General features: G+C 38.3%; 1 protein-coding gene across 1 annotated transcript; it reads right to left on the reverse strand.

Moving 5' to 3' along the window:
* Positions 1 to 3,092: 3,092 nt before the first annotated feature.
* On the reverse strand, positions 3,093 to 4,730 carry LOC21389578. The gene has a single exon (XM_010088907.1). It carries the CDS (start codon positions 4,728 to 4,730, stop codon positions 3,093 to 3,095), a length of 1,638 nt encoding a protein of 545 aa, XP_010087209.1.
* Positions 4,731 to 11,766: the final 7,036 nt, after the last annotated feature.

The following is an 11,766-nucleotide window of genomic DNA, read 5'->3' on the forward strand; positions in this document are numbered from 1 at the left end:
TTTATGAGAGCTGATAAACATTGTAGCAGAATTAAGGATTTAAATTTGAGTATATGAAATAAACGGGTTGATACCAGCCTCTGCCGGAGTCACTACTCGACCACGGCCCCGCCTTCCACGAGCTATATTGACTACGATAAAAGATGGCGCAAGATATAGAAAAGGGAAATAAAGGAAACAATATTCAATTCTCCTCCTGGTTCCAATTGTCCTTACAGAACTTATAGAGCTGAGTGGATTCGTGAGGTCCCACCACTCATTTGGTTACAACTGATTTTGCTAGCCGACACAATTCTAGAAAATAGCAAAATAACAAACAAGTAGGAGTAAACAGTAAAAACAATAAAAAGACTAATATATCCTTGCTCTGACCAGTAGCAATTGGACTAATAACGTAGACCTGTAACAATTGCCGCCTCCTCTGAAAAGATTCCTTGTCCTCAAGGAATAGTGAAGTTTGGAAACTGAGATGCGAACTGGTCCTTCTGCTCCCATGTGGCCTCAGCAGCAGTGCTTCCTTTCCATCTGATCAGAATCTCGTCGCCTCCCCTTCCTGGCCGTGCGCCCAGGACTTCAGCTGGTTCTTGGATTGAGGTGAGCTCCCAGTTTGGAAGAGAGCCGGTTCCCACACTGTGATTCCCTATCTTCTTCTTGAGGAGTGAAACATGAAAAACGGGATGGATACGACTTCCGGGAGGCAATTCTAGTCGGTAGGCAACAGCTCCAATTCTTTCAATAATCTTGTAAGGGCCGAAGTATTTGGGCGAGAGTTTGTGATTCTTCCGAAATTCGACTGAGTGTTGGCGGTAATGTTGAAGCTTGAGGTACACCCAGTCTCCCACCATGAATTCTCTATCGGTATGCTTCTTGTCATAAATCTGTTTCATTCGGTTCTGGGCAGCCGTTAGGTTGGCGTGGAGTAGTTTAAGGATCTGGTCCCGAGCACACAATTTTTCTTCAACATCAGCTTATTTGGCCGTTCCAGAGACATAACTCAAAAGAGTAGGCGGATCTCTACCATAAACCGCAGCAAATGGAGTGGTCTTGGTGGCTGAATGCCAACTAGTATTGTAGCAATACTCTGCCCAGGGAACCCAACGAACCCAGTCCCTTGGCTTTGCACCGGAGAGGCACCGTAAGTACATTTCAATGGTCCGGTTGACCACTTCTGTCTGGCCATCGCTCTGAGGATGATAGGCGGATGTGAAATTGAAAGTTGTGCCTTGGAGTCTGAATAGCTCTGTCCAAAAGTGACTGGTGAATGTAGGATCCCGATCGCATACGATTGACTGCGGCATTCCATGTAGGCGAAAAACCTGCTCAAAGAATGTTTGGGCCACCGTCTCTGCTTTATACGGATGAGATAGCGGAATGAAATGGCTGTACTTTGTGAGCCGATCCACCACAACAAACAGAACTGACTTACCACACGATTTTGGAAGTCCTTCCACAAAATCCATGGATATATCTGACCAGACTTGAGTAGGAATGGGTAGTGGCTGCAACAATCCCCCTGGTAATTGATGGACCACCTTGTTCCGTTGGCATATTTCGCACTGGCGAATCCAATCCTTCACGCGGTTTTTCATGTGTTTCCAATGGAAGCATTCTTTGATGCGCCGCACCGTTTTGTCAAACCCTTCATGCCCGGCGTCATGATACTGTTGCAGAATGATCGGTACAAAGTCAGAATTCTCGGGTAAATAGATCCTGTCCTTATAAAATAGCACCCCTCCTTTGATCGACCAGGGAGATGCCAACTCTCCTTTTTCCGCCTGTCTATGCAGATCCTTGAGCTCCGAATGCGTATCATTTAGTTCAATGACTGAATCCCACCATGATGGCTTAGGCAAGGATAAGGCAAAACACATTGCTGACTCTCTTCTACGGGACAAACCGTCGGCCACCAAATTATGTTTTCCCAGTTTGTATTCTATTAGAAAATCATACCCCATCAATTTGATGAGCCAACGTTGTTGAGCTTCTGTAGTGATTTGTTGTTCAAGCAAGAATTTTAGGCTTTTGTGATCGGTGCGGACTCGGAACCGCCTCCCCAATAGGTACGGTCTCCAATGTTGGACTGCCAAGGTTAACGCCATGAGTTCCTTCTCATATGCCGAGAGAAAGACGTTCTTTCCCTTAAGGGTTGCGCTATAGTAAGCAATGGGGCGTTCTCGTTGCATGAGCACTGCTCCCACTCCTGTATTTGCTGCGTCACATTCCACCACAAACTCCAGACTAAAGTCCGGAAGAGCTAAAACTAGTGCTTCGGTCATAGCTCTCTTCAACTCCCCAAATGCCTTGGTTGCTTCGTCTCCCCATGAAAAACTCCCTTTCTTCAGCAATTCAGTTAAGGGCCGGGCAATCTGTCCATAACCAGCGATGAAGCGACGATAATACCCGGTTAGACCGAGAAATCCTCGAAGTTCCCGCACATTTTTTGGCTGTGGCCAAGTCATCATTGCTTCAATTTTCTTGGGATCGGCCTTGACCCCGCCTTCACAAATGATATGCCCCAGATATGAGACTTCACGTCTGGCTAATGAGCACTTGTCCTTCTTAACCACTAGGTGGTGACGGGCTAGAGTCTCAAAAACTTTCTCCAAATGTAACTCGTGTTCCTGCAGTGATGGACTATACACCAGAATATCATCAAAAAAGACGAGAACGTACCTTCGCAGCGCTTCCTTGAAGACATTATTCATAATACTTTGAAAGGTGGAAGGGGCGTTAGTTAGACCGAATGGCATGACCCTGAATTCATAGTGGCCGTGGTGTGTCCGAAACGCCGTTTTTTCCACGTCCGAGTCGGACATTCGCACCTGATGGTATCCGGAGCGAAGATCCAGCTTTGTGAAGACATGAGCCCCGAAAAGTTCATCCAATAATTCCTCGATCACCGGAATGGGAAACTTGTCACGGACTGTTAATTTGTTCAGGCTTCGATAATCGACACAGAATCGCCACGTTCCATCTCGCTTCTTAACCAACAAGACGGGTGAGGAATAGGGACTGTTGCTCGGTCGAATAATCCCTTGTTTGAGCATTTCGTCGACCATCTTCTCAATTTCACGCTTTTGATAGTGGGGATATCAGTACGGCCGTAAACTGACCGGTCCACTGCCTGGGAGTAGCGGAATTCGATGGTCCTGATTCCGTCGAGGGGGAAGACCTTGTAGATCACCAAAAACTGTGGGGTACTTCCGTGCCCATGGTTCCCAATCATCCGTGTCTTGCTTTTCCATAACGTCCTCGGTTAGAAGACGAATTTGTAATAACATGCCAGTGTTGGAGCTTACCCTTAAAGCCTTGTTCATCGCCTTGGCTCCTATCGAAGTAGTTGGAGCACGCCCCATACCAACCAAGCGGGTCTCCTTTTGATTTACTGAAAATGTCATCTCCATTCGGTCAAAGTCCCAAATAATAGGTCCTAATGTTCGTAGCCATTGAGCTCCCAAAACGGCATCACATCCCTCCAACTCGATTAAATAGAGGTCAACAAGGAACTGAGATTCCTGCAAGTGCAGAGTGACCTCCCGGCACAGACCCGGGCTACGAATTTTCTCGCCATTGGCCACAATGACCTTGAGTGCCGAGTTGGCTTCAGTGTGTAAGGCCGCAATACGGGCAAATGGGGTATGCAAGAAATTATGGGTGGAACCCGAATCAATAAGGATTGTGAGAGGAATCTTACCAACTTTTGCTGCAACTCTCATGGTCTGAGGAGTGGTGATTCCCACCAAGGAGTTGAGAAAAATTTCGGGTTTCTCCCATGCCGTTCCTTGGTCGTTATCGTCAACATTGTCTTTGTCCGCTTCGTCTTCTTCCATTTCAATCCAGAACAATCTCTTGCAAGTGTGGTTGGGCGTGTATCGTTCATCGCAATGAAAACAAAGCCCTTGAGCTCGCCGTTGCTGAAGTTCCGAAGGGGTAAAACGTCGGACAGGAAATTCTGGCGTAGAAGCTGACTTTTCCTCGCTCTCGTGACGCCTATTACTGGAGGGAAAGCTAGGTCTTGGAGTAGAGGTTGGTCGAGGGTGGGAGGCCCATTTTGTGGTTGATTGATTTCGCCCCTCATAGATCCGGGCTAAGGTGATTGCAGATGCCAGGGCCGTTGGGCCATGGGCCTTCACGTCGGCCTGCAAGGAGTCACGAAGCCCACTAATGAAACATGCCGTTTCCTGCTCCGCAGTGAGTACCCCGGCTTTGCTCAAAAGCCTTTCAAAGCGACTTTGGTAATCACGCACGGTGGAGGTTTGCTTAAGTTTACAGAGCTCTCCAAAACCATCTTCGTACGGTGCAGATCCAAAACGGAGCATCAATTCTCGCTTGAATCGAGCCCAATCTATATGTTCATTGAGCGTGTTCTTCCTTTGAATCCAGATCTGGGCATCGCCTTCCAAGTAATACGAAGCCAGCCTAACCTTCTCCGCCTCTGCCACATTCTGGAAATCGAAGAACTGTTCTGCCCCGCAGATCCAGATCGTCGGATCTTCTGCCCCATTATATACCGGAAAATCTAGACGGAGATATCGAGGTGGAAAAACTCCTCCGGTCTGGTTGTGCATGGCCATCTGACGAGCATCGCCCGGTTGGGAGGCCGAAGCTTCCTCGCGGGAGTGCACCGCCTGAAAGAAATCCGTCATCTGCTTCAACATCCTGTCGTGTCCCATGCTCAGGATAGCGAGCTGCTGCTCGAGGCGTTGGAAGCGTTGGTCGTCATCCGCCATCGCCGGCTCTGATACCAGATTGATACCAGCCTCTGCCGGAGTCACTACTCGACCACGGCCCCGCCTTCCACGAGCTATATTGACTACAATAAAAGATGACGCAAGATATAGAAAAGGGATATAAAGGAAACAATATTCAATTCTCCTCCTGGTTCCAATTGTCCTTACAGAACTTATAAAGCATTGAGTGGATTCGTGAGGTCCCACCACTCATTTGGTTACAACTGATTTTGCTAGCCGACACAATTCTAGAAAATAGCAAAATAACAAACAGGTAAGAGTAAACAGTAAAAACAATAAAAAGACTAATATATCCTTACTCTGACCAGTAGCAATTGGACTAATAACGTAGACCTGTAACACGGGTCCTAATAGTTTGTCGCTTATTGTTCACTTCACGAATCCAAACGTGTGAGTCCTTACTCGCGTTTGCTTCTTCAGATGATAAAGAGGAAAAAAATTTGTTCTCTTCTATATCTAGAGGAAACAGTGCATAGTTTATTCAACGTTATCAAATTTTCACTGAAGCAGACACGATCTTTAATACCACTTTAATTTGTGTGCTGGATTAGATAATGAACATCGTTCCATTGAAACTATTATTTTTTATAAACCGCGGGTTCATGCATGCCACAACACAATTTTAATAAAGTTCTTACGTTGGAACTATCATTCTCATAAATTGCTGATTTATGCGTGCAATAAAATAATTGAATTAAATCGACTAGGTCAAAGGTTAGCCTACTTAATAAAAGACAATATCCTAATTAAAGCGCCAAACATGTGCTTTTTGAGGGGGGAAAAATCAAATATATAATCTCACCGAGTGGAATTGTTCAAGTGTAAAAAATAAGAAGAGTTGTAGTACACAACTAGTCATAGTGTCATACATATGGAAAACTAATTATTAAGAGGATTAGAGCTTTATAAGCCGCTATAAACAATATTGAGTGGGTTGATAAAGTGCCAATAAGAGATGTTCACTCACATATGTGAAATCCAATAATAACTTGGCAGATATCCTTTCACCTAGCCCTCTTACAAGGGCATTGGTAATGTCAATATCAAGAAAGATGAGGTTAAGACCTATTCAGTTTATTAATTTAAATTTTTAATTTAAATTAAAATATAATTTTATGTTATAATTTTTAATTGTAATAAAAAAATTTAAATATGATTTTTTATAAAAATTATTAACGATAATAAAATTAAAATTAAAAATTTAAATTAATAAAATAAACGACACCAACAACTCTTTAATTAAATAATTTAAGAATAATGGCAACCCAACCTAACACTATAAAATGACTTGTTTTTTTTTTCTTGTATTATTATTCAAAGGGTACAAATAAATCATTGTTTTGTGGACAGTTTTCAGCACTACATAAAGCTCTGTCTAAGGATAATTAATGCTAGTTGTTGCAGTTGGTGGGTTGAGCTATTTCTAGACTCTTAATGAGGTTCAGTACTCTATGTGAGACAAGAATCTTTAATGTAACAAAGACACCGGGGGAACCCCACTTATGTGAACTTCGAGGTGATGCCACCTTAAATGAGAGTTGGAGTTCTCTCTTAAAGGTTTATAAAATCAGATGAGCACAAGGCCATTAAAAATGTTAAACACAAGTGTCCTTATATGTGTGGTGTCACCTGTTGTTATGAAAGCATAATCCGTGTTGTAAGGTAAGGTTTAAATCTAAGTATACCTTGCTATGTTCGTAAAGATTAATTGGTTTTCTAGGGTGATCTTCTTTACATTTATACTTGAACAAGTTGGGATTTGTTTGAGTCGTTCTTGTAAAAATATAAGAAGAGTTCTAGTAGACAACCCAAGTTTTTAGTAGTTGCATACATATGGAAAACTTGTGTAATGAAGTAGCACTTTATAAGCCACTGCACTATTAAATGGATTATGACGTACCTACAAAAAACGCTCTTGTGGCTCGTACACAAGCGCCACGTTGGCAGTGAGGTTATAGAGGCGCTTTTAAAACTTATTATCGCACTTAACACTTAGTGCTTACGTGAAGATCACACGTGGTACGTAGAGAAATACTGCTTAAAATTATTTTTAAATTCGATTGAATTTAAGTTTAGATTAAGGTCTCGTTCATTTCACTGATTTGAGTTTTCAGTTTTAGGTTTTTATAGTAAAAAGCTCTCAGAAAATGTCACATCTAACTTTTTCTACTACAGTAAAAAGCTCTCAGAAAATATCACATCTCAACTCGAATTAAAAACTCGAATCCGCGAAGTGAACAAGGCCAATCAAAATTTGATTTAATATTCTGAAAGGTGATAACCTTTTAGAAACAACGTAAATTTAAAATTAAACATTAGAAAAAGTTTAACCTTTCTGAATGTGTGAGAGTTATCTTTAAAACGATGTCGTTACATATTGTCTCTTAACTTGTAAATAGGAAAATGTATTCAAAAAACAATTATCTAATTAATTAGTTTATTTTTTTCTCTCTTCTCCCAAATCTCTTTGTTTAATTATTTCAAAAATAGTAGAAAATAGGCCAATATGAAAAGCTTAAGAAAGTATATAGGCTAATTTTTAATTATAGAAATTAATAGGCCATAACTTGTCAAGTTATGGTTCATAACCAGATAAGTTATGGACAAACTTGTCAAGTTATGGTTCATAACCAGACAAGTTATTGATAAAAATCGTGAATTATAGACAATAACTTGTCAAGTTATGGTTCATAACCAGACAAGTTATGGACAAAAACAGTTATTTGGCCTATTTTTAACTTATGTAAACTATCGACTTATTAATTTTAATTCATCTCAAGTCTAGGCCTATTTTCCTCTTTCTCCCTAATTATTTTCCATTTTGTTCCACTTTTGCGCTTAGTGTAAAAATACTCAAAGGCTTGTTACATGCTAGAAGCAATTCGCTGTTTGTAACCCGTAAACAATTCTCGACCAAAACGGGGCAAAAAAGGCTTTTCGAAAAATGTATTTCGTACAAATTTCATGTCTTTATTGGTCGGATTTTCCATTCAACAAATTTTACTGAAACAGACACTCGATCTTTGATTTCATTTTAATTTTTGTTCTGAATTATAATAAACATCGTTACACTGCAACTATTATTTTTATAAATGCTGGTTCACGCGTGCCCATAACACAATTGTACTAAATTCCTTACGTTGGAACTATCATTGTCATAAATTGCTTATTTATGCATGCGATAAAACAATTGTGTTGAATCGACTGGGTCAAAGGTTAGGCAACATAAAAGACAATATACGAAAGTATAAACCTATTGCTGAAAAGGAGAAATGAAAATTTTAAAATAAAAGAAAAACGAAAGATACATATAGTTGGAACTTAGAATATCATAAACATATAGAGCCCGTTTGATTGAAGGATTCGTTCTCTGATTCGAATCATGGTTTATGGTTCGTTACAGTATTTTCTCTCACAAAAAATACACGTAAATTGAAAATAATTCTAATCTCATAATTTTAATCGTAAATTAAGATACAAAGATACATAATGTTGTAATGGTTCTAGATCTTTGTATCTTAATTAGTTTTATATGGAATTTCTTTCTTTTATTTTTCTTTCCATTAATAAATTATTTGCTTTAGTATATTCAAAAATAAATCGAGATTCCAAAAATTCTTCATGTTCACACTGATTACTTTTTTTCTTTTTCTTGAATGTTCACGCTGATTACATAGTAATACAAACCACAGATATATATGTACTCGAATTGACTCTAAGCTTTATTCAATTTTCGCTTATTTGGGTCATTATTGCCTGCAGAAAGGAGATTATAAATACTCTTTACCTACTACATTTAATTAATATATTTTTCAGTCAAATAACTATAAAAATACCCCTCAAAAGATGTCATATATATGTTCATGTCAACTAATTAATGACAACACTCAGATCACAAGAAAATATCCTAATATGCTAATTTTAATACCTTACTAGAATTCTTTTTTTTTCCTTCTCGACATGATAAGGGGACATCTCCGACTCCGGTTTTTGAAGAGCATACGGTAGAATATCAAAATCAATAAATTAGATAACGAGAGATTATATTGTGCAAATTAAAACCGTGTGGGATTTGGTGGTATTCTACTTAATTTTCGCCTAATTGTCTTGTGTTGGTAGCAATTGGGTGCTCTTTCAGTCTTTCTTCCCAAATGTTGAAAACTGAAAATTTTAAAGTTCCATAAGCATTTTTTAAAATGGCACGTGGCAATGCCATATTTTCCCAGTTTAGTTTAGTCATATAATTGGCACAAGACTTGATATCTTCTAGATTTCCCAGCTAAAAAAGATTTGCATTTTTAGTTTATATAAAAGTTAATTAGTCACCTTCAATATATAGAAGGTTCCTACAATCCAACCCCATCTTACTGAAGTTTCGTTTCGTCTGGCTTTGTGGACCGTCTAGATTGATTTGAATAGTGAGACTGTTGGTAGAGATGTCAATTGTGCTGTGTTGTGCCGGTCTGGTCCATAACAGTTTAGGCTCATTTGTGCTTCGTGTCATGTTTGATCTGGCCCATTAAAACTTCGTATCGCGCTCGTAGTAGCCCAAGATTTAAAATTATAGGCCCGGACCATGGGCCCAAGCCCATATTTGCTTTTGCTCATGCCGTGTTTATGCTCGTGTCCGTGTCGTGCTCATTCCTTTATTGTGCTTGGCACAATAAATCTTTAGGCCGGCCTATTGAATTATTGAATCACCTAAAATTATTTTTTTAATAATTTCAAATAAAAAATAATTCAAATAAAAATATGATTTCATATGCTATTACTAAGAAAAAAATAAGCAAAAAACTTACATGCCATCGTAATAGAGTTGAGAATGTAATTTGCAATTGTCAAAAGCAATAAAAATAGCCATTACCAACGGCTATAATTTATCAAGGAATGCTATATTAATTATTAATATATCAAAGCTATATTTTATCAATGATATTATTAACGAATTAAAATAATTTTCTGTATTGTTACTATTGTTAAAATGATGAAAATTAATGCAAACATTTGATTTTTTAAGATCAAATAAATTAATTTTAATTTGTTTATGCATATATATAATTTGTTAATTATTTACATATATGTAAATAGTAACAATAAAGTAAAATTATTTAAAAAGAAAAAGAAAAAATTATATTCGTCGTGCCGGCCCATCGAGCACGTGCCGTGCTCATGCTTGTCGTCATGACGTGTCATGCTAGACCCACATGCTTAAAATTATGGTCTCAGCATGGCCTACCACCTCATGACATGCTTAGCACGACCGATAAAAATCTCGTGCCGTGTCTTGCCCGGCTAAAAATTTTTAGTGTTGTGCCTGCTGGTTGCCGAATCGAATTCAGGTGCGGAAGCGTGGCGAGGAGGCGGATCGTGTATAACAAAAATTTCAGAAAAACTTTTGAGATACTCTATAGGTTATATTAATTTATGCACGAATAAATTAATCGCATTAATTTACATCAAGAACTCAATCCGAAAAAATACCTGGAAGCCGACTCAGATGATATCTTGAGTTCTTTGACCACGAACAGTCCTTGCTCCAATCTTTGTGTTTAGAATACCAAAGTCTTCCACGTCAATTTCTTAATTCCACGTAGACGTGTGTGTGGGCACACGTGAGACAAAAACAGGTTTCTTAAACACTCGAATTTTCCACAAACACCAATGCATGCACGATGTGAAATTTTTAGAGAAAAATATTTTCTCTCTTTTGCTTAGAGAAATTCGGCCACCAACTGTTTAGGGCTGAAAAATATGTTTCAAAAGACAATTTTTTATCATTCTCATATTTAAATAGTAGAAGTCAAACTTCAAAACCGAATCAAATCCTTATCTCCAATTTGAATTTCGGAACAAAAAATCCCTTCCCCTTATCTCCAAGGTGGCCGGCCATATTAGGGTTTCCTAACCCTGTGTGTGGCGCCACTTCAGATAGGGAAGGAAGAGAAAAATCATCCTTTATCCTGTAGTCCAATTTTGATTCATATTCAAATTCAAATTTAAGTCAAACTTAAATTAATTTGAATTCTAAATTGAACAACTTATCAAATAAGTTTAAATGGATAAATCTAGATGTGTTCAAATTCAAATTTAAATAATCACATTATTTAAATAATAATAATTAATTCTCAATTAATTATTTTTCAAGTATTTAATTTTAGAATTCCGTAATTCTAAAATTCTCATTTTGCCCTTTGTGTCTGGTAGAATTACAAGGACGACGCGGGGATATATGGACCTATAATCCCGAGTTCCAATAAAATTAATAGTTAATTAAACACTTTAATTAATTAACTAATTCTATTAATTCCAATAGTTACTCCACTATAAACTTGGAATTGAACTCTCGAAATTACAGAAATTAATTACTTCTAAACTGCGAAGTGTCCATTTGATATAGTCATTACATATAGATCAATCCTCCATAAATAATTCATAATTAGAGTCAGGTATAATCCGTTAACCTCTCTAATTATATCTGCATCCTTGAGTACCATTGATTCTCTAATGGATAGTGATTCATAAAACACATTCATGAACCAGAGCGCTCTTACTAATCCAAGTACCGAATCAACACTCAAGAGAATTATTTATCTACTTCTTTCTCAAGAAGGAATGGATTCCATCTCGTACAATAACATTCTCAGCTACATATTTCATTATGTCTCCAAAGTACAAGGAATAGGACTCAGGGTCTCGGAATCCGTACCGAGTAAATCAAAAGACATAAATCCATAAATAGGAGTTAGTTAAAAACTCAGAATTAAGATCATCCTATATATGACCATCGGTAGACTCCATTAGAATTTCTATGCTTTAACGGAAATTATTAGAAATTCATATTGTGTCTGTGTCCTTATTCCACATAATCTTATTATGCGAAATACACTCATTCAATATCTCAACATATTAACAGTGCGGATAGCACCGTTCCATTCTAAATAGAAATGACATGTATTAATAATGTTTTAATTAAAGATTCTGAACTTTAATTAAATTCATCATGAACAATATTTTT

This window comes from Morus notabilis, unplaced genomic scaffold (assembly GCF_000414095.1).
Source record: "Morus notabilis unplaced genomic scaffold, ASM41409v2 Scaffold401, whole genome shotgun sequence".
In the NCBI taxonomy this organism is placed as follows: domain Eukaryota; kingdom Viridiplantae; phylum Streptophyta; class Magnoliopsida; order Rosales; family Moraceae; genus Morus; species Morus notabilis.